The 23996-nt window shown below is 41.6% G+C and overlaps 1 protein-coding gene across 7 annotated transcripts in view; it reads right to left on the reverse strand.

Moving 5' to 3' along the window:
• Window positions 1–73: 73 nt before the first annotated feature.
• NAPEPLD (N-acyl phosphatidylethanolamine phospholipase D) overlaps window positions 74–23996 on the reverse strand; it is a 97366-nt gene continuing 73443 nt past the window's right edge. For all 7 annotated transcript variants that reach the window (XM_043873295.1, XM_043873288.1, XM_043873292.1 and 4 more), the window contains 3 exons: window positions 10578–11224; window positions 7591–7705; window positions 74–3314 (listed from right to left, as the gene is read on the reverse strand). In XM_043873295.1, the coding sequence (XP_043729230.1) occupies window positions 3186–3314; window positions 7591–7705; window positions 10578–11224 (891 nt within the window). In that variant the 3' untranslated portion in view covers window positions 74–3185. The remainder of the gene's footprint in view (window positions 3315–7590; window positions 7706–10577; window positions 11225–23996) is intronic.

A 23996-nucleotide genomic window follows, 5' to 3' on the forward strand; every position in this document is an offset into this window, starting at 1 on the left:
TTCAGAATGGATGCTCACAGTAAAAAATTCATAGGTTTTTTTTTAAGTAGAAAAAAGTGGCAAGATTATTTTATCCCTTTAAGTGAAAAGTTTTATTAATTTTCATCTATATTTTACATGACTAAAATTATAAGATAAAAATTCTCAGCAGTTATTTTAATAGTATTTTTGTCCCATAAACTACTGTAACAATTTGCTATGTTTGACTTCCCCTTCTCTACCCCACATCCCCATGTTTTGTAATATTCAATTTCATGACCACCACCATGCTTAGTTATTAAGTAAATCAGTTTGCAAGCAGGTTTCCTATTCACATATTTAAGGCAAATCTTTAAGAGTACTTTAAATTTCATTTCTAAATACGTAGATTTCCATAGGAAGTTACAAATCCTCAAACAGAAAATGTGCTTTCTCAGGGTTATACTGATACAGAGATGAAACTTGGGAGAAATATTTTTTACAGTAGAAAACATTCAGTATATGATGAAAATTCTCAACTAGCTGTACATTATGAGCACTAAGAATCATTTTCAGTGATGCAAACGTTAAGTATTACTTCCCTGAAAGGCACATTTCTTTATAGCAGTTTTGCGTAGTCTTCCTCATTTAATGAAAATATATATTCAAAATGTACACACATTAAAATCAAGATTAGATTTTAATGTGTTGTAGCAGCACTGGATTCTAAAACTCCCTCTATTCTTTTTCTCAAAGAACATTTCCTGGGGATCAGAGCATTGAGTTTGAAATGTCAAACTGCTAGAGAAAATCGGCAGGGGGGAGTCATTTTAACTATCTAGAAAGAATCACACAGTGAAAATGCAGAGTTAGATCTTTACCTTTGCAGGTCAGGGCACATCTTACTTTTTTAGGTGGTCCTATTTGATGGCTGCACCCTCTTGGGCAATGAGTATCAAAGTGCTCCTCAGACCACAGGAGAAATGAATTTCAATAAAATCTTACATGTTGGTATGGATACTGGCTAATCAAAGAGAAAAATGAAATTGACTTAGAGGATAAGACAAATGAAAGGTATTAAACTGACTGGAGGGAACGGAGGGGATTTCTCTAATTTTTCAAAATCTGTCTGCTTTGCACATAAAACTCTTCAAAATGTAGATAGGAAAGATGAAGCCCAAAGTGGCAAGAATGCTAATGTTGATAAAAATTATAAAGCATGGAGGAGGCCTAGAAAAATGAGGCAGGTCCACTTCAAGTTCTTGGAGACCCTCAGTGAAACAATACATGCGAAAACAAAATTAACATTGAGGCCATTCAAGGAGAAAAAATAACTAAGCAAGAGGCGCATGGCTTGCTTCACAGAGATGAGGTAAGAGATGAATTTTCAGTCTGGCGTGCAACAGCAAGGAAGGTGACCACAGAGCACTGGCTAGTATTAGGCCAACATGTGCCAGAGCTAATCCACCAATAAGCCTAACATCTTGAGTCCTGTCTGCTTGCGAGATGTTCCTTTGGAGTGAAAGTGTTTTGTTTTTTTTTCCCTTCTGAATGTTTATTTTATGGGGAAATTTTCTGTGCTTTAGTGCCCTCAAATCATATACATTTACCTGTATTACATATACATTTCCCCTTAACAAATTTGCTGCATCTTTGTAGCTAGAAATACTGAAATTTTAATAAAGATTATTTACATTTATTTTGGCTATAACTCTGCAAATTTACAAAATGCAGGAAAAGGAGATAAACTTGTCAGTCCTCAATGTTTTACTGCTCCTATATATGCTTGAATATATGAAAATATATCAAAAGCAGTAGCCTGTTTTCCACTTTCAAATCTACCTATCTATAGTAGGCAGTGTATTTTCAAAGTGCTTAAAAAAAAAAAAAACCACCACCACCAATGACTATTATTTATTCACTTTTGGAGGTAGGTGGGAGTCATCCTGTCATTGCACATGAGGACACTGAGGCACACAGAAAGTCCACGGTGGAAGCAGGACTGAAGTTCAGATTGGCTACGTGCATATATGTGCGAAAGAAATTACAGGGCACTGCCCGGGTAGCACTTAGTGTAGAAAAACCTGTACTCCGATTACTTTGTATGAATAAAATTCATTTTACTGAGACTCGATCAGGGAGACAGAACAGGCTTCTCTGCTCGGCTCTCCTCCTTAGGAAGGGTTACAGTCACCAAGTACCTGTAGAGCCCGTCTACGACTAAATCACTGTGTCTTACTAACCACTAACATTCCACACAGGCTTAATACAAGTAGAACCGTGCTTAAGGATCATTTGATATAAAAATATAAGACATCACAATCATGTAAAACATAGAATACTTATAAATCTCGCTGACATTGGAGTTTGAGCTAAGAAACCAGAAAAAAAAAATGAGTATATATACATAGAGAGGAGATGGAATAGGGAAAAAATAAAAATCCAAAGTATATGGTCTATCAACATATAAGATGTGCATTTGTCTTTTTAAATTATTTCCTTGCAGCTATATTTGTGCTGAGCAGGTCTGACTTTTAAATTAGAAATAGAAAATTTCATAAGTCATGTCTCATAACCACACTTCCCAGCTCAGAGGGCTTCTGCCATAAGGATTGTAGATGTGTCATAGAATATCCTGTTCCTCTCTTTGAAAAATTGTCTTTACAAATGGTAACTTAGTCCAAACTATGTTTTTATGTTTAAAAAAATAAATCACTTACCATTTGGCATAATCTTAATAGAGCACAAATTGCTATAAGCATATGGGAATCAATGTCATAATTTACTGTGACTGTGACTATAAAAAATGTTTCTCTGTGCAGGCCTCTGAGAAAATCTAGGTAGGTATATAGCCTTGACTTACCTTGCAGAAGGCCCCTAAGAATAAAAAAAGAGAAGTGAGTTTTTAAAATCGGTTTTTCATAACCTCAAAACTCTACCATGAAAGCAGAATGCTTTAGTGTAAAAAAAAAAAAAAAAACAAAACCCATTGCAGTGTTTATGTCACTGAGACAGGACCTTAAATAATGAGTTGGCTAATGTGGATTTTAATGACCCACCTCTGAACTCTTGTTTATATGGACCAGCAATCATATTAGTATCAGGTGATAACATAAACCTACAGAAGTTGTTTCCAAATGTAAAAAATCATAATATTCATGAATTTCTTCATCTTTTCACATGTATATCAAATGATGCCTTTTTCATGAAAAGCTCTTATGTTCATATTACTCAACATCTTCATCATCAGTATTAAGGTATCTTGATTCGCCATGCTTCAGGACAAAAAAATCCTCAGTCTTAAGTCCATACCTTTCTAGAGCTTCACACAGTTTCACTGGAGGCTCTAAATAATGCTGGCAAAGGGCAGAGAGAAACAAAAGTGGAAAAAGATTAAGCACACCTATATTTGAGAGGATAGTTCAAACAAGATTTCAACTAAAATAACCAACATAGCCTGCTTAAAATAATATCTTTCCATTTCATCGAAAGATTAGCAAGTGAGTCAATCACTTTCAATTTATCTAACACCATGTATGTCAACTTTGGTGCCAACTTAGATTGAACATTAGACTGCATGAACTCTGATCACTATTTCCCTACATGAAATTCTAGTTTAAATGGAACCAGTGCTAAAGAATTGTTACCAATATTTGGGGAAAATATAGAAACTTAAGATTATAAGAGTATCTGTGTGTAAGCAAACACTAGAGACAATATCTTTGACAATATCTTGCCTGCAGAAGGGCTGTCATCCCCTGCCAGATACCACTTCTGTAGCCTGAGAAGTGAAGAGGGAGCTGGAGAATAGATTTGACAAGTGGAGTTTCATTGTGTTTCCTCACCTAGCTCAAAAAAAAAAAAGTGAAGCTAGCACACTACTGAAGGATGTTTCAACCTACTCAAATGTTTTCCAAATAAATTAAAAGCACTTGAGTGTGTTATAATTATTAAAGTAAAAGGTATAAAACATAAGTCATTTCACCGGTTTTATTTCTGAGTTAAATCTATACATTGGATAGTGGCTTTTTTTATATCAAATAGAAGGGGGGAAAACAGCTGTTACAGAAAGGGTTTTTATTTTCTTTTTTTCAATTTCAATCAGAAAAGCTGTAACATGTGAAAGTTAAAGCAGGAGTAAAAATCGCCCACCTCTGCTCTGATCGCCGGCGGTAAGTCCGCTGCTACCTTCAGGCAGTGGTGTCTTTTGAGTACCCGGAGTAGCCAGGTCAGGGAGCCAAATAAGAGTGCTGGCCTTCCTGGAGCTTACATCCCAATTCACAGACAGGTAAGAAGTGAACAAATAAGAAAACAGTCTTGGGGTGGGTGATATGTTCTGGGGACAAAACAGTATCAGAGGTGGAGGTTTAATTTTAAATACAACCACCTAAAAAGTCCTCTTGGAGATGGCAGCACTTGAACAGACACCTGAAGGAGCAGATTGCACGGGGCTTTACAGGTGCTGTGGCTTTGACTTGGGGGTTGGGGGGGAGTTCTATGGGAAGAGAAGTGTCATGATCTGATTTAGGGGTAAAGGTCGCTGCCCTCTGCAGTGTGGCGAACAGACAGCAAGGGGCAGCGTGGCCTGGTGAACAGGATAAGAAGCAGTCAGAGTCCAAACATAGTCTGAAAGGTGAGCTGACTGCATTTGGAGAAAGTGGGACAGAGGATATACGACAGTAAAGATTTTAGCTTGAGGAGCTGGAAGGAGGATTTTGCCATTTACTGAGATAAAAGAGAAACAAGTTTGAGGAAAGAAAAGGAAGTTTGGTATGAAGCTTTTTAACTTTTTAGTATGAAGGTTTTGTAACCTGATGGACATCCAAGTGGAGAAAAGTAGGTAACGTGGATTGTAGGGAGAAACCTGGGTTAGAGAGCTTACAGTGCACAGACCGTGTTTAAAGCCATGAGCCTGGTGAGCTCCCCCAGGAGTAACCCATTAGAGAAGAGAAGGGGGTCCCTGGACGATGGAGTCCTAACATTCTCACTGCTGGGAGGGAGAGGAGGAACCAGCCATAGAGACTACGAAGGGCCAGCCAGTGATGCAGTAGGAAAACCAGGCAAGTTTTCCATGGTTTCAGATGCACAGATCTGCTAACAGTTACTGGCCACACTCCAGTTTTTCCTCCCTGCTTGCTCACTTCTAGGTTTATGGCTGTGTTCAGAGATGCGTTGCCACTGTCTGCTGAGTACTGAGCTTAACTAGGCATTGGTTACCCCGTATTCCTAGAAATAGCCACTTATTAAGGTCAGCTGATAACAGAAATCTGTTAGTCTTTTCTTTGCACATAGGAGATTGCTAATATATCACCAGTGAAATATAACTTTAATAGCCCAAGTCAAGAAGCTTTCCTTTGCAAAATTGTTTTTAAGAGATTTCAAAATGATGAAACTCTTCCCCACTTCCCCTGAGTTCTACAACTCTCAGCCAATAATAAAACACTTACACAATTATCTCACACTAATAATTTCTTTCCTAAACTGTAACTTTAATTATAAGCTATAACTTAGTATGGATTTTGATGTTGCACTATCTCTGTGAGTGTCTTCACAGGTCAGTTCTTGGCTGCTTCAACCATCTAGAAGATAACTTGAGAAGTAGGCAAGAAAACTGTTTTAGTGCAGGCACTTTAGTCCTGCAGGAAAGACAGAAATGCCCCATGGCCCTGGGACCAAACAGCATGCATTAATCAAGATAGTAGATTAGACATAAATAGGAGGAAGTGGTGAAAGCTCCCAGCAGTCTGGACCCACTGAAGGCCAAGCTACCAGCCCCAGAAAACTCAAACTGTTCCCTTTGTAAGATAGAAGATACTCAAAATGGACTGGTCATTTAAGACGTTAACATATATAATGTAGTGCCTACAGTCTGTTTCCACCGAAACTAGTGACTTAAATGCGTAAATACATGTAAGAAATTCACTCAACATTCCTCAGATAAAATGTATATACAGCAACCTCTGACTTAAGTGTTGCCAAGTCAAGGACATCCTTAAGCTGCTTATACTGTAGGAAGCAGTTATTACAACTATTTACATGCAAATCATTTTAAACTGTCTGCAAAGCATAGGCTAAACATCCTCCCCACAAATTCTTTATATTTAGCAAACTCACAAGTTGTCAGATTTATACAACTAATGTCAAAAAGACTAAATGAGTTTGTATTTTATTTTATGTTTCATTAAGAAGTAAAGATGAAGGTTAGATTTTTAACAGGAGTAAGACTGAATAATACAATAACTCTTAAAGACTGAGGTTTTTCTCTCCTTTCCTCAAGTTCCCATCTCAGTCAGTCAAGAGCATAACCATCTTCCCAGTTACTCAGGTTAAAAATCTAGAATTCATCTTTGACTCTTCTGTTTGCAGCATTTAATAAAATACTATTACTTCACCTAAGTTGCTGAAATATAAATGGACCATAAATAAGCATACTTATATCTAAATTTATATACGTATGGAATGCACACACACGGAATAAGACACCGCCACTAAATACAGCGGTAAACCTGTGTACACAGAACACACACTCTCCTTCACCCTTCCTATGCCCATGGTCATTCAGCTATTGATTCTGTTGTGTCCCCCGAGCAGTATAGCTCAGGATCGTACCACTGCAGAGTGGGGATTTTGATGGGAGGGAGTAGACAGGGGGCAGGCAGTGTGTTGTTTACGGAATAAGATGCAACCAGGGAGAAGGCAGGCCAGAAAAAGGACAGAGAGAGGGAATGCTTAAAAAGCAGAGGACTCCTGCAGAGAGGCCCTGGAATGTGGAAGGTGCCATGGAGAGCAAGGAGAAGCAGCTGCGTTCACTTGTCCGTTTCTAAGTTTTGCTGAGGACAGGCCCTGGCTCCAGGAGAGGAGAGAAAGCTTATTGGTAAGCTTCTGTTTGATCCCACAACTCTGCCTAGTAGCAGAGTTCTAGGGTCCAGGACCCTTATAGGAAAAGGAAGTCTTCTCTACTAGTCTAGGAATAAAACCACCATTTATTTATCCCAGTGCCTGGCACACAGCAGACACACAGTCAGTGTTTACTGGACAAATAACACTTCTGAAAAGCTCTAAGCTGTCCAGCCTTACTTCCCCTGCTGCTCTTGAGAGCGTTCATACTCTGGCTGAACTCAATGCTCACCATCTCCATGCGACAGTCTCCTCATCTTGAGATGCCTTCTTCCTTACCTTCTCACAGCCAGGTTTAAATGTCACCTCTTCCACGAAGCTCTCCCTGATCCCTTCAATTAGTAACAGTCCCTGACTCGGAGACCCCTTTATCTGCCCCACTTTTTTTAACATTTTTAGAGCAATTCCGTACATATCTTGTATCTTCCACTGAAACAAAAGCCTGCCTTGAGAGGAATGACATGGTGATTCATTTTTCTATTTCCTAAGACCACACATATTTTTGGTTATATAAATAATTCAAAAGACCCCATGCAATGAAGAGGTTTTTTCCACTGTATATAAATAGTTTTACTAATTAACCATTTACCACTGTAATTCACGTTGATGACTATGATGACCACACAGGTTCAGATTCTAGTCTGGTTTCTGAACACACTGCCAGGTAACACTGATGCCTGAATCCTGTCCTGTGTCAGACACACAATGAGTCACTGTGACCACAGTCGTACTTACCTCATTTGCTAAGGCAAAAGTTCCCCAGTGAATTGCCACAGACTTCTTTGTCTGAACATCAATGTGAATCTTTACAGCCTCTTCTGGGTCTACATGCTGGTACTTCATAAACCACCTTAGAAAACAGTAATTTATTAAATATGGCCTTTGAAATATACACTAAATTCTAATTACTGCTTCATCAACCTTTAAGATTCTACACAGGAGTAAGTCACAGTAGTCAAAACCATCTCCCTCAGACCACTAAAATATTTTTTGTACAAACTACTATACAGTAGGTTAAGTCTCAAGCAAAACTCCCCTTTGACTAGTAAGATTTTGTTCCACATGTATTTTCATTTTGCTGAGAATTTATTCTGAAGAAATGTCTTATCTTAAAAAGATTTGGTCTTGGTACTAATCAAAGAAGTGGAATAATGGGTAACAAAAATCAAAACTTCAGTTGCAAAATAACCTGAATAACTTACAGAAACCATTTTTTTTTTAACATGCTAAAAGTGAAAAGCAAACAAAAATTACTGTATAATTTATAATATCAGGAGCAAAAAAAAAAAAATCCAATTACTAATCAAGGATTGAATTAAACATCATACAACCACAGATGAGGTGTGTGGTTTGGTAAGAAAAAGGGGGACTTCGGGGGACTGGACAGAGTGTAAAAATGCTGACCAGCTGCCTCATGCCTGGTAAGAGCAGAGCTCTGGAGACAGGGGGCCTGGGCATAAACCCTGGCTCTACCAATTCCTGGGAATGCCTTGGCAGCCACTTCAAATTCTCCAGGTTGCCTCTTCCTTGTCTTTGAAATGGTAGCTATTCCCACTTCACAGGGGTGTTGTGAGGATTAAACAAGAGTTTATTCAGAGCATCAAATACAGCACCGACTTAGTTGACACAACCAGCACTTTCAGGACGAAGAATTATTTCTGATAAGTGAAAGGTACTACCTAGAAGTAAACCCTTTGCTTTCCCAGCCACCACTTCAGGAAAGCAACAGTGTCTTCACATTATTTATATCCTGGGTCTGCTATGGCCAGCTCATGCTGCAGTTAAAACTAAGCGATCTGGCTCCAGCAGGGAGCTGCTCCGGTTTTCAGAGACATTATGGAAAAGCCAATCTGTCTGCAACAGCACAAGGGGCGTTACGGATGGTGAGGAGCTGCGGGGCTCAGGACGAAGCCCCTGTGTCCTGCTCAGCAGCAGCTGAGAGACGCACTCGCTCTGCTGTGTCGCCTGCACCCAGGGGCGGCAGGACGCAAACAGCTGCTCCTGGCTCCACTGTAGAGTCAGGTGTTTCTGCTGATTTGTTGAAACTTGGACTCCAAATCAAAGAAATACACATACTCCTTTCTACCTTCATGTCTGTCTGAAATAAATTTAAAACGTTCACTCAGGTATAAAAATTAAAAACTTAAAATCCCACCTGACTTGGATAGGAAACTTGATGACAGGGGATCCCAGATGTAAGGATGAAAACATTCTAAGATCACTGAAAATCATTTTGGGTGTAATCGTCTTACATTTATAGACTACTTTGAAATGCTTCTGATAACATTACTTCTAAAACTTTAAGTACTGACCAGATAACTGGATTGCAGAGTAGAGGCTACCATGATTTAATTACTTAGAGCAAACACTGTTCCCTCCCCGATCCTTCTCCCATCTTAGGAACAAGATAGCCTCAATGCAAGCAGGAAAGGGAATTATATGAGTGCATTTGTATACTTAGGCTGTACACACTGTATCATCACCTATATATATGGCACATGGATCTTGCTACATATGAAAACTTTTTTTCACAATTACATATAAGAAGTATTCTAATATACTAAGAAGATATATTGAATAAGGATCAATACCATATAAAATTGATGTGTAAACAGGTTGACTGATATTCTGAGAGATTTCATTAGAATTCAGAATCAGAAGTATGTGGAAAAGGGAAATTCTGGTAGTGTTAATGGTTCATAATAGTTTTCAATAAGGTAAAAATATCTAGTCCCTTAAATGAAGAAACTAGGAGGAAAAAGGGAGAAATAAGCATTAATAAAAATAGTAATGAAATGGTTTATGATGAACTTAAAAAAAAGTTTTAAGTATAACAAAATCAGAAACAAATGCTCAGATTTAATCAGTTCATCTGTGTCAGCCTTCTTCTCTTTGTAGGACTGCCTAAATAAAATGCCATCCTACATACCATTCTGTCTGCATACATGACCCTACACATGCACCTTAGAAAATACATTTTTTAAATTAGCCCTTATCTCATTATTTTCAGTGTTTCTTTTCTCTTCACGTGTACATATCAACCACAGTCCACTGAAATCTAACCAAGTTCTTTGAAATCACTTCTTTTTTTCTTTAAATAGTTAAGGAAAAGATAGGCAGTGGATGGGTCTCAAATGCTAGTGTGACCTTTATCTGCTCTGAAGTCAGGTGATGAGTGCAGAGAGGTTGGAGGGCCACTGAAACCATCAGTCGTGAAACTTTTGACCCGAATGACTGCATTGCTGACTGAAGTGAGACCATTGGCAGGGACTGGTGCCATAGGCCAAGTCCTTGCTTTTTCTGCCCTCAACACAGGGCAGGGGATGGGGGCAGTCCAGTCATGGAGCAAAAGGTGGTTCTTTCTATAAGGAGAGTACCTTCCATGTGAAAGGCAAAGCCGGGGTCAGATATGATTATCAGCTGATGGGTTTAACTTTAGTTGGAATAGTACATGAACTTTGCGCTGGGTGTAGTAATTCTTTAAACTGTGGTGTTCTTTCTTGGCAATATAATTTCTGATTTTGAATAATAATTTAACTGATATGACTAATTAAAATGTTTTGAAATTTAAAAAAAAAGTTTTAACTGAGTCTGACGCATAGGCCCCTACCCAATGTATAACAAAGTCCACCAATAAAATCACAAATTATATGTATCATGACTACTTTGAGCCCAGTTGATTTACCATGTAGCAGGAATGCTTTCTCTGGACATCTACATACCGTGGTTCATACGCTCCAATGGGAATAGCTGCAAGGTCAAAAGGGCCGAATCTTTTTCCTATCTCTTCAAAAGCAGAGCAATAACCAGTATCTCCTGCGAAAAAAAATCGGTTCCAAGGCCCCAAGACAGACCAGCTGCCCCAGAGAACCTTGTTGTCATCCATCAGAGTCCTTTTACACCAGTGCTGGGAAGGCGTGAACACAAAGGTGACCTTGTCATGTCCGGGGACACAGTTCTCCTCCCACCAGTCCAGCTCGATCACATTCTCACAGCCGCATTTCTGCATCCAGTCCAGGAGCCCCAAAGGCACAAACCATCTCAGCTCGTTACCGAATCGCTCATTGAGAGCGATGACAGAATTGTAGTCCAGGTGGTCATAGTGATTGTGGCTGACAAGGACCGCGTCTATCCGGGGCAGCTCGGCGACAGCGCATGGGGGACGACGAAACCGCTTGGGGCCCACGTGCTGCAATGGGGAGGCCCGAGCACTGAAGACGGGATCTGTGAGCAAGATGAGCTCGTCCATTTCCACCATCACTGTCGCGTGTCCCAGCCATGTGACTCTTAAGCCAGCTTCCCTCACTCCAGCTTCTTCAGGGTCATCAATAAAATATGGCTTCAGCACCGGGAGTTCTTTATCAAGCTCCTGTGTGTACAAAGAAAGGCAGCAGTTAATTTAAAAACAAAAAGAAGGTATATATATCATCATGAGCACATTTTGGCCTAAATTATAGAGAGAAGGGTTATTTGAGAAGAACCAAAGTCATTTGATAAATCTTTTTTTTTTTTTTCTACTGAAAATGCATATACTTCTTTCTGAATCAGACACAGTAATCACTATATAGTAATGTAAGATCTTACTTGCAAACACAACTGACAAAGGGAAAATTAAATTTAAAACTTTGAGTACTGCTGACTTCACTAAATATTTGTAAAGGCTCTCTTCCATAAGTGCCAGAAGCTGACTGACCTAGATGCAGTCCTTTTGCTCAGCTAGTGCAAAACTCTCAGGAGGTCAGCCTCTAGAAATAGTAAAGAAAACCTTTGACGACGTAAGTGCAGATCCTGGATCTCTTATGAACCTAACTTTCTGAGTACATAGAATTCAAAGCAGAGGACTGTGATCACTGCTGGAGAGTCACACGCAAAGATGGTTCTCCTTATTCCTTTCCTTTGAAGTTTTCTACCACTAATCAAACCAAAGTTAAATGTGGTCCTGACGTGATAAGATGATCACTTTGGGGGTAAGCAGGTGTGAACCAATAACTAAAACAAATGTGTTAAGTACTATACCTTAGGTTATTCTACATTTAATCCTTGGGTTAAGCAACAAGAAGCTGTGTTTTAGGGTCTTACATGAGTGCATGCTGTCACTTCAGTCATGTCTGACTCTTTGCGACCCTATGGACAGTAACCCGCCAGGCTCCTCTGTCCATGGGATTTTCCGGGCATGAATACTGGAGTGGGTTCCCATTTTCTTGTCCAGGGAATCTTCCTGACCCAGGGATTGAACCGGTACCTCCAGCAGCTCCTGCACTGCAGGTAGTTCTTTACCGCCGAGCCACCAGGGGAGCTCATTTCAGGGTCACATTCCTGGGTTCTATAAACTTTCACAAACTGTGTTTTGCTGTTCTGCCACTGAGCTGCATTGAGGTCTCTCCCAGGAAGCCACTTGTGAAACTTGCCGAGTATGTCCCATGAGGCTGTCTTTAGAACTGGGTACCCACTCAACCTCCACCCCACCTTCACACTCACCCCAGAAACATTTCTCTCAGTTCCCTGTACCAGGAAAAGCTCCTCTTTTCCAGAGCAATTTGCTTTATTCATTTGATTGTCATTGGGAGAAAATTCATGCTTTGATTTTTGCTTGGACTAGGAAGTTCAGAGTAAAGGCTGAAGCTGTGCCATCCATGTGCAGGATGGAACAGGGAAGGTCAGCAGGGAGTGACGGAGAAGGTTTCTGTCCTAACTTAATCTTGAAACTTTATTGTTCTACCCTAATTGTCCACTTCTATGTTTATCTGTCTGTCCAACCACTATGAGAACAATAAAGAGAGTCCTTAAAAAAACTAAAATTAAAACTACCATAATCCCCCAGGGGACCCAGCAATCCCCCTACAGGGCACATACCCCAAGGAAACCAGAATTGAAAAAGACACATGTATGCCAATGTTCATTGCAGCCCTATCTGCAATAGCTAGGATGTGGAAGCAACCTAGCTGTCCTTTGAGAGATGAATGGATAAGGAATTTACGGGACATAAATGAAATGGAACATTTCTCAGCTATTTGAGAAAAAAAAGACCACGCACTTCAGTCAGTTCTGATGAGGTGGATGAACTTAGAGCCTATTATACAGAGTTAAGTAAGTCAGACAGAGAAAGACAGACCGTATATTAAAGCATGTATGGAATCCTGAAAGACGGTACCAACGATCCTACACATAGGGCAGCAAAGGAAACAGATGGAAAGTAGACAGACTTCTGGACAGTGCAGGAAGGCAAGGCTGGGGTCATTTATTAGAACAGCACTGAAAGGTGCATTATAACTTGTAAAACGATGAGCACCGTGGGGCGAAGTGAAGCACGGCATGCGAAGCTGGTGCTCTGGGAGACCTGCAGGGACGGGCTGGAGAGGGAGGTGCGCGTGGGGCTCAGGATGGGGGGACACGTATGCCTGTGGCCAACTCACAGTGATGCCTGGCCAAAAAATAATAAATCAGAATATTTTAAACTAATTATCCTCCAAGCAAAGCGAATAAACTTTAAAACACACAAACATAAGAGGAACACACCAGCACTCTATAGGACAGAAATGCCACCGGTAACTGCAACGGGGGATCACCTCGGGACAGTCAAGAGTGTCCACTATTGAAAACTCTACAATCAGTCCTAGAAAGGAGCTGCTTAAAAGGAAACATGCTAGCCATATTCTCCGAAGGGAAACCAGTAAAGCTACTAAAGGAGGACACTATGAAGGTTCCGTGAATGGTAAGCAGACCTACATTTGATCTGTATTCACATCCCTGGGCTTATATCGGAAAGAAACACTAATAAATATAAATATAAATATAAATATATATATATGCACTTCACATTCACTGCAACATGCTGTCCACACCTGGAAGCCAGCAACAAACTGGCCATCAGCACAGGATGGTTCAGGAAGACGGGGTACACAGAAGGGAAAATTACTCAGCCATGAAACTCAATGAAATCAGACACTTGCAACAAAAATTCTCACACAACCAAAAATGAATGATAAACCGTACTAGAATACCATATAACCTGCAAGTGGTATCTGACCAGAGATACAAACACATCAATTTCTAAAGAGAAACAGACTCACAAACGTAGAAAAGAAAATTAGGGTATCAAAAGGGAAATGCTGGGAGGAAAGAATAAACAATCAACTTGGAATTAACACTTACATACTGACAGATAAAAATCAGTAAGAAACCTGGCCCAACTGGCTGGCACAGAGAAACTTCTTAACACTGGAATAATCTATACGGGACAAGATTCCAAAAAAGACTAGGTGTACACATCATGATACGTAAACTGAGATGCTTGTCCCCTAAAGCATACACAACAGTGTTAATCAACACTAGTCCCACATGAACAAAAAATTAAACGACAATCTACAAGGGAATCTACTGACTCGATTCCCCGCATGCCTGGCTCTGTGGGCCTAGTATTTCATCCCTGGAGCCAGAGCTGGCTGTATCCTCATGTTGCACAGTCATGGGGCTCAGGGAGCTGGGAGGCATGTGTGAGAGAGTATCCCCCTGGACCTGTCGTGCCTGGAACCTCGGGATGGGACCAGACTGTCCTGACGCAGGAGGGTCACTGGACAAGGAAGGTAAGCAAGGGCTGGAAAAACAACTGACTCTCTGGGCTGCATAACTTTGCAGTATCACCTGGCTTCCACATATCCTGGTGCTCCAGGGTCCCCACAGAAGCCTCCTTCCTTGGAGACCCTAGCCCAGAAGATAGAAACCTCAGCATCAATCCTTGGCATAAGCTGACATCTATTCAGAGTAAAGGGTAAGGGGCGGAAGACAGTCCAGGGCATTTCTTCTGGCACCGGGCGTTCCCAGGAACAAGCCAGGAGCAGGGCTTTTCCTAACCTGGCCCTATTAAACCAGTGCTGGGACTTCGAGAATGCTGCTGCCTTGTGGACACTTCTATAAGTACCACTGGAAAACCAGTGCTCTTTTGAATTCACCAGAAAGCCTGCAAAGCTTTTAATCACCTGGAGAAATTTGCAGGTGCCTTGGAGGAGGAAAAGGCAACCCACTTTGGTATTCCTGTGTGGAAAATCCCATGGGCTGAGGAACCTGGAGGACTACAGTCCATAGGGTTGCAAAAATTCGGAGGAGTAGTATGCATGCAGGCAGGTAATTGAAAGAAAATTCAAAACAGGGCCAAATCTCAGGAAGCCAATTTTAAGAGGTAGATTTTTCTCGAGTTTTTACTAAAAGACAAACACTAAAGATGCTCAGTATCCCTCATTAGTAGATAAATCCAAATGTTAACTACAATGAAGGGTCACCTCAAACCAGTCAGAGGAGCCATCATTAAAAACTCTCCCCATAGTAAATGCTGGGGAAGGTGTGGGGAAGAGGAATCCTCCTAGCCTTCTGCTCGGAAGGTAAACTGGCAATAGCCACCACAGAGGACACTATGCAGGTTTCTTAAGAAACTAATTATTGCTACATTTGACCTGTAATCACACATCTGTGCTTATATCAGAGTGAAACTGTAATGAGAAGAAATTCGTTCACTTGAAGTTTCATTGCAACATGCTTTCAAGAGCTCAGAAATGGAACCAGGCCCCAGCTGCTCATCATCAAACAGATACAAGAGGAAGACATCCAATGGATATAAAAGGGGGCACTCAGCCATGACACAGTGAAGTCAGTTCAGTTATAATGGACAGGGAGACACTCACACAATGAGAAGCAAGTCAGAAAAAGAGAGCAGCATACGCTGTCACCCCCAGGAACAATCTAGAAACTGATACAAAACCACCAATTTGTAAAACAGAAACAGACTCACCGGCTAAAAAAAAATTTAGGGTCACCAAAGGGGAAAGCTGGGAGAGAGAAATAACATTGCAGTTTGGCATGAACATCTGTACACTGACAGGTATAAAACAGGAAAAAAAATTGGATCTACTGTCTAGCACAGGGAACTCTTCCCAACAGTGTGGAGTAACATGTGAAACAGTCCGAGAAAGACCAGATGTACACCTCAGTGAACTGAATCAAGCTGCTTCACACCTAAAACAAATGTGGCAGTGTTAATCAACTCTATTCCAACATTAACTAAAAAACGACAATCTAAAAGGGAAAGAAAGTCAAGTCACTCAGTCATGTGTGACTCTTTGTGAACCCCATGGACTGTAGCCCGCCAGGCTCCGCCATCCATGGGGTTCTCCAGGCAAGAATACTGGAGTGGGTTGCCATTTCCTTTTCCAGGGGATCTTCCCAACCCAGGGATCAAGCCCGGGTCTTCCACACTGCAGGCAGACGCTACCATCTGAGCCACCAAGGAATCTCAAAAGGGGGAAAAAGCTGACTTTATTCCCCACATGCTTGGCTGTTTGGGGCTGGTATTTCATCCCTGGTATCTGAGGCTGGATGCCAAGGCAGGACTCTCATGGGGCTCAGAGAGCTGGGAAGAATGTGCCAAAAAAGCAACCCCCTTGGACCTGTGGTGCCGGGAACCTCGGGCTGGGACCAGACTGTCTTGGATGCAGGAGGGCCATCCAACAAGTAAGTTAAACTAAGTGCACGGAAAACAAGTCAGACCCCTGGGATGCAAGAGCTTTGAAAAGTCAGCTAGATGCTACGTCTCCTGGTGCTCAGGGACCACACCTCCGGTCTCCTTCCTTGGAGACCCCACCACAGAGGACAGCAACCTCAGCACCCATCCTTAGTATAAGCTGAGATGTGTCCCAGGGTTAAGGGCAAGGGGTGGAAGAATTGAGACAGCATCTCTTCTGGCACCCGGGGTTCCCAGGAACAAGCCAGGAGCAGGTCTTACCCTAGTCTTCTTGTTCCCTGTAGAACCAGTGCCTGGAATGAGCAAATACTGCTGCCTGGCCATGCTTCCCACTGGAAAACCAGTGCTTAGGTGAATTGCCTCGTAGGCCTGCCAAGCTTTTAATGAAACCTCCCCAGAGAAATGTACTGGTAGGTAATGACGAGAAAATACAAAAGAGGGTGAATTTCAGGATATGCAATGAGGTAAATTTTAGTCAAAACGTTCTATTCGGTGCGGGGTGGCGGGGGGGAGCCTAAGAGCACCTCCATAGCTCATTAGTAGAGGAATGCAAATTCTAACTACAATGAGGGATTACCTCCCAACATACAGAGTGGCCATCATTAAAACCTAAATGCTGGGGAAGCCTCTAGCCTGTTCCTCAGAAGGTAAAGTGGTAAGAGCCACCAATTAGACACTAGGGAAGTTCCTTAAAAAAATAATTAGAGCTAAATTATCTGTAATCCCACTCCTGGGCACATATCTAAAAAACTATAAAAATGTGTACACCTGAAAATTCACTGCAACATGATTTCAATAGCCCAGACTTGGAAGTCAAGACCAAACTGTCCATCACCAAAGAGGTGCATAAGGAAGACAGGGTCCATATATACAAGGGAATATTACTCAGCCATGAAACAGAATGAATCAAACCATTTACAACGACAGTGATGCATCTGGAAAAGCTCATACTATGAGAAGCAAGTCAGATAAGGACCAATAGCATATGAAAGCACCTCCACAACCCATCTAAAAACCAACACAATCCATCAGTTTGTAAAACAGACTCACATCTCAGTATTTCTGAATCAAGGTGCTTCACACCTAAAACAAACATAACCATATTAATCAACTCTACTCCAACATGAAAACCCCATGAACAGTATGAAAAGGCAGAAATATATGACACTGAAAGATGAGCCCCCGGGTCAGCACGTGTCCAATATGCTACTGGGGAAGAAGAGAGAAACAGCCCCAGAAAGAATGAAGAGGCTGAGCCACAGTGGGAACGATGCCCAGTGTGGATGAGTCTGGTGGTGAAAGTAAAGTCTGATGCTGTGAAGAACAGTATTACACAGGAACCTAGAATGTTAGGTCCATGAATCAAGGTAAACAGGAAGGGGTCAAACAGGAGATGGCAAGAGTGAACATCGACATTTTAGGAATCAGTGAACTCAAATGGACTGGAATGGGCGAATTTAATTCAATGACTATTATATTTACTATCGTGGGCAAAAATCCCTTAGAAGAAATGAAGTAGCCCTCATAGTCAACAAGAGTCCTGAAAGCAGTACTGGGGTGCAATCCCAAAAATGACAGAATGATCTTGGTTCGTTTCCAAGGCAAACCACTCAACATCACAGTAATCCAAGTCTATACCCCAACCACGGAGGCCGAAGAAGCTAAAGTTGAATAGTTCTATGAAGACCTACAAGATCTTCTAGAACTAACACCAAAAAAAGATGTCCTTTTCATCAGAGGAGATTGGAATGCAAAAGCAGGAAGTCAAGAGATACCTGGAGTAACAGGCAAGTTTAGCCTTGGAATACAAAATGAAGCAGAGAAAAGACTAACAGTTTTGCCAAGAGAACACAGCAAATACCCTCTTCCAACAACACAAGAGATGACTCGACACGTGGATATCACCATATGGTCAGTACCAAAATCTGATTATATTCTCTGCAGCCAAAGATGAAGAAACTTTATACAGTCAGCAAAAACAAGCCCTGAAATAATTGTGGCTCAGATCATGAGCTCCTTATTGCAAAATTCAGACTTAAACTGAAGAAAGGAGGGAAAACCACTAGGGCTTCAGGTATGACCTAAATCTAATCCCTTATGATTATACAGTGGAAGTGACAAACAGATTTAAGGGATTAGATCTGGTAGACAGAGTGCCTGAAGAACTATGGACAGAGGTTCATAACACACAGGAGGCAGTGACACAAACCATCCCCAAGAAAACGAATCGCAATAAAGCAAAATGGGTGTCTGAGGAGAGCTTACAAACAGCTGAGCCAAGAAGAGAAGCGACAGGCAAAGGGGAAAGGGAAAGGTATACCCAACTAAATGCAGAGTTCCAAAGAACAGCAAGGAGAGATAAGAAAGTGTCCTTAAGAGAACAATGCAAAGAAATAGAGGAAAACAATAGAATGGGAAAGACTAGCGATCTCTTCAAAGAAAATTAGAGATACCAAGCAACATTTCATGCAAAGATGGGCTCAATAAAAGGCAGAAATGGTATAGACCTAACAGAAGCAGAAGAGATTAAGAGGAGTTGGGAAGAAGAACCGGACAAAAAAGATCTTAATGACCTGGATAACCACGATAGTGCAGTCACTCACTCAGAGCCAGACATCGTGGAGTGTGAAACCAAGTGGGCCTTAGGTAGCATTACTACGAACAAAGCTAATGGAGGTAATGCAATTCCAGCTGAACTTTTTCTTAAAAGATGATGCTGTTAAAGTGCGGCAATCAATATGCCAGCAAATTTGGAAAACTTAGCAGTAGCCTCAAGACTAGAAAAGGCAAGTTTTCATCCCAATCCCAAAGATGGGCAATCCCAAAGAATGTTCAAACTACAACACAATTGCGCTCATTTCACACATTAGCAAGGTAATGCTTGAAATCCTTCAAGCTAGGCTTCAACAGTACATGAACCAAGAGCTTGCAGATGTACAAGATGGATTTAGAAAAGTCAGAGAAATCAGAGATCAAATTGCCAACATCTGCTGGATCATAGAAAAATGAAGAGAATTCCAGAAAAACATCTACTTCTGTTTCACTGACCACGCAAAAGCCTTTGATTGTGTGGATCACAACAAACTGTGAAAAATTCTTAAAGAGAAGGGAATACCAGACCACCTTACCTGCCTCCTGAGAAACCTGTATGCAGATCAAGAAGCAACAGAACCGGACATGGAACAACAGACTGGTTCAAAATTAGGAGATGAATACATTAATGCTGTATATTGTCACCCTACTTATTCAATTTCTATGCAGAGTACATCATGCAAAATGCCAGGCTGTATGAATCACAAGCTGGAATCAAGATTGCTAGGGGAAATATCAACAATCTCAGATATGCAGATGACACCACCCTTTCGGCAGAAAGTGAAGAGGAACTAAAGACCCTCTTGATGAAGGTGAAAGCACAGAGTGATAAAGCTGGTGTAAAACTCAACATTCAAAAAACTAAGATCATGGCACCCAGTTCCATCACTTCATGGCAAATGATGGGGAAAAAATGGAAACAGCGATAGACTTTATTTTCTTGGGTTCCAAAATCACTGCAGATGGTGACCACAACCATTAATGGTCAGCCATGAAATTAAAGATGCTTGCTCCTTGGAAGGAAAGCTATGACAAACCTAGACAGTGCATTAAAAAGCAGAGACATCACTTTGCTGACAAAGGTTGCTCTAGTCAAAGCTATGGTTTTTCCATAAAGAAGGCCAAAGAATTGATGCCTTTGAACTATAGTGTTGAAGACTCGAGAGTCCCTTGGACAGCAAGAAGATCAAACCAGTCAATCATAAAGGAAATCAACCCTGAATATTCATCAGAATGAATGATGCTAAAGCTCCAATACTTTGGCCACCTGATGCAAAAAGCCAACTCACTGGAAAAGACCCTGATATTGCAAAAGATTGAGGGCAGGAGGAGAAGGGGGAGACAGAGGATGGTTGGATGGCATCATTGACTCAATGGACATAAGTCCGAGCAAACTCAGAGATAATGATGGACAGGGAAGCCCTGTGTGCTGCGTTCATGGCATCACAAATGGTCAGACACGACTGAACAACAACTCCAACATAAACTAAAAATTACATGACAACCTAAAAAGGAAAGCAGCAGACTCTATTCCTGCCTCATGCCTGACTTTTCAGGGCTGGTATTTCATCCCTGGAGCCTGAGGCACCTGGATCATAAAGCTGGACTGTCATGGGGCTCAGGGAGCTGGGAAGGACGTGTCAAGAGAGTAACCCCCTTGGACCTGTGGTGCCTTGTACCCTGTAAAGAGACCAGAATGTCCTGATCCAGGAGGGCCATCAGAAAACTAAGCTAAGCCAAGTGCAGGGAAAACACGATAGACCCCCTGGGTTGCAATAGCTTTGAAAAGTCACCTGGCCTCCATGTCTCCTGTGCTCCAGGCATTCCCACCTACAGCCTCCTTCCTTGGAGTCCCCACCTACAGAGGATGGCAAGCTCAGCACAGCGCTTTGGCAGGGGTTGAGATCTGACCCAGGCTGAAGGGTAAAGGGTGAAAGTATCGAGACACAGCCCAGGTGAGAGTTTCTTCTGTCATAGTGGGCTCCCGTTAACAACCTAGGAGCAAGACTTGCCCTAATCTAGTCGCCCTTTGTGACAGTGCTGGGAAAGAAGAAATGCTTCTCCTTTATGGACACTTCCCATAACAACAACTGGAAACCATGGGTGAGGAATCGCATCACAAGGCCTGCAGAGCTACTGTATTCGTGACTTCCCCACATGCAGTGTGCTGTCCTAGGTAATCAAAAGAAAATACAATACAGGGGTGGCTCTCAAGAAGCTGATTTCAACTGGTAAATATGACTCACAAGGCTCTTTTAAGGAAAAAAGCCCAGGAATAGATGCTCAACATCACTCACTATTAGAGAAATGCAAATCAAAAGTATAATGAGGTATCATCTTGCACCAATCAGAATCACCAACATCAAAACGTCTACAGAGGATAAACGTTGGAGAGGGCCTTCCCTGGTGGCTCAGTGGTAAAGGATTGGCCTGTGAATGCAGGACACATGGGTTCAATCCCTGGTCCAAGATCCCACATGCCTCAGAGCAACTAAACCTGTGTCCCAGGACCATTGAGTCTGAGCTCTAGAGTCTGAGAGCTACAAATACTGACCCCACACATCGCAACTACTGAAGCCCGCTCACCCTAGAGCCCGTGCTCCTCACGAGAAACAACCGCAATGAGAAGCCCACACACTACTAGCAGCCCCTCTCTCTCTGCAACTGAGGACAGCCTGTGCACCAATGAAGACCCAGCACAGGCAAAACGGAATGAATGAATATATAAAATTAAAAACAAAAAAGAATAAATGGTGGAAAGGCCATGAAGAAAATGGAACCCTCCTATGTTAACCGGTAACAGCCTTTATGGAGAACAGTATGAAGATTCTTTAAAAACCAACAGTAGATATACTATATACCCGGCAATACCATTCCAGGGTGTCTATCAGAGAAATCCATAATTGAAATGACAAATGCATCCCAACAGTCATTGCAGCACTATTCACAGCAGCAGCACATGGATTCAGCCAAAATGTCCATCAATAGATGAAGAAGATAGATGAAGATAGGTAAGGAAGATGTGGTGCATGTCTATATAAGGGAATATATACTCAGCCCTTAAAAAAAATGAAATTGTCATCTGCAGCAATGTACATGGCCCTTCCAGTGATCATACTGAGAGAAGCAAGTCAGACAGAAAAAGACAAATAAAATCTGGTATCACTTTTAGGTACAGTTAAGGAAAAATGATACAAATGAAGTTATTTGCAAAACAGATAGACACAGACTTGGAAAGCTCAGTGGCGGCTGCTGTAGGTACAAGAAAACATGGCAGTGAGGGATAAATTAGGAGTTTGGGATTAACATATAGACACCATTAAATATAAAAGAGAGAATCAACATGGATCTTCTGTAAGGAAAAGGGTACTCTTGTCAATATTTCGGTAATACCCTGCATGAGGAGAAGCTTGTAAATCAACTATAATCCAATATAAAAAAAAAAAAAAACTAAATTGAAAATCAAAGAAACAAGAAACTCCTGCCTTTAAAAAAAGAAAAAAAAGGGTGGGATGGGGAGGGAAGTGGGAGGGTATATAGGTAAACCTATGGCTGATTTCAGAAAACTAAGATCATGGAATGTGGTCCCATCACTCCACAGCAAATAGATAGGGAAACAGTGGAAACAGTGTCAGACTTTATTTTTGGAGGCTCCAAAATCACTGCAGATGGTGATTGCAGCCATGAAATTAAATGACGCTTACTCCTTGGAAGGAAAGTTATGGCCAACCTAGACAGCATATTAAAAAGCAGAGACATTACTTTGCCAACAAAGGTCCGTCTAGTCAAGGCTATGGTTTTTCCAACGGTCATGTATGGACATGAGAGTTAGACTGTGAAGAAAGCTGAGCGCCGAAGAATTGATACTTCTGAACTGTGGTGTTGGAGAAGACTCTTGAGAGTCCCTTGGACTGCAAGGAGATCCAACCAGTCCATCCTAAAGGAGATCAGTCCTGGGTGTTCTTTGGAAGGACTGATGCTGAAGCTGAAACTCCAGTACTTTGGCCACCTGATGCGAAGAGCTGACTCATTGGAAAAGACCCTGATGCTGGGAGGGATTGGGGGCAGGAGGAGAAGGGGACGACAGAGGATGAGATGGCTGGATGGCATCACTGACTCAATGGACATGAGTTTGAGTAAACTCCAGGAGTTTGTGATGGACAGGGAGGCCTGGCATGCTGCGAATCATGGGGTTGCAAAGAGTCAGACACGACTGAGCGACTGAACTGAACTGACTGACGGCTGATTTCATGTTGATGTTTGGTAGAAACCAACACAATGCTGTAAAGCCATTATCCTTCAATTAAAAATAAATAAGTTTTAAAAAATGCTTATGCTTCATTAAAGAATTCGGCTCCCAACCCCCCACCCCATTTCCTTTTCCACTTTATTATTCCTCAAAGCACGAATCATTTTTCACTATCACACATCATTTACTTATTTACTGTCTCTCTTCCACTAAACCTAAGGCCCCAGGAGGCAAGGGTGCCTTCTGCTTTGTTCATGGCTTGAGCTTTAGCACCTGGACAGTGGAGTTTAGGAACCACTGGCCTGATGAGTCCTCAGAAAATGAACCCAGTTTCTGGTCAGTTGTCTCTGAATCGCCGAGTGTTCAGAGGTGTGCTTCCGCTTTCGTGTGGTCACTCACTTTCCTCTTTGAAAAGAAGGAGAACTAAAGACACCACTACTGCTGCTGTGTCTTTGGAGGCTGCGGCCCAAACACCAGGAAGGACTTTGACCCAACAGGTGCTCTACCCATCTTGGCCTCCTCCCCTAAGCCCTTCTTCTCACAGCTTGACTCCATGTTTCTCTTCGTACCGGGTTCTCTAGAAGAAACAAAAATGGTCTTGTTCCTCCCAACCACAAAGTTTAAACATACAATAAGGTTTTACTTATTAATCTCCTGACTCACTCTTAAAAATTGCTGGGAAAATATTATTCATGTTAATTCTGTTAACTAGGATTCCTTGGCATTGAAGTGACAATATGGGTTGTGTTTTGTTTTTTAATCCCATATCCTTTAAAGAAAAATGGACAC

Source organism: Cervus elaphus, chromosome 18 (assembly GCF_910594005.1).
Source record: "Cervus elaphus chromosome 18, mCerEla1.1, whole genome shotgun sequence".
NCBI classification, from domain to species: domain Eukaryota; kingdom Metazoa; phylum Chordata; class Mammalia; order Artiodactyla; family Cervidae; genus Cervus; species Cervus elaphus.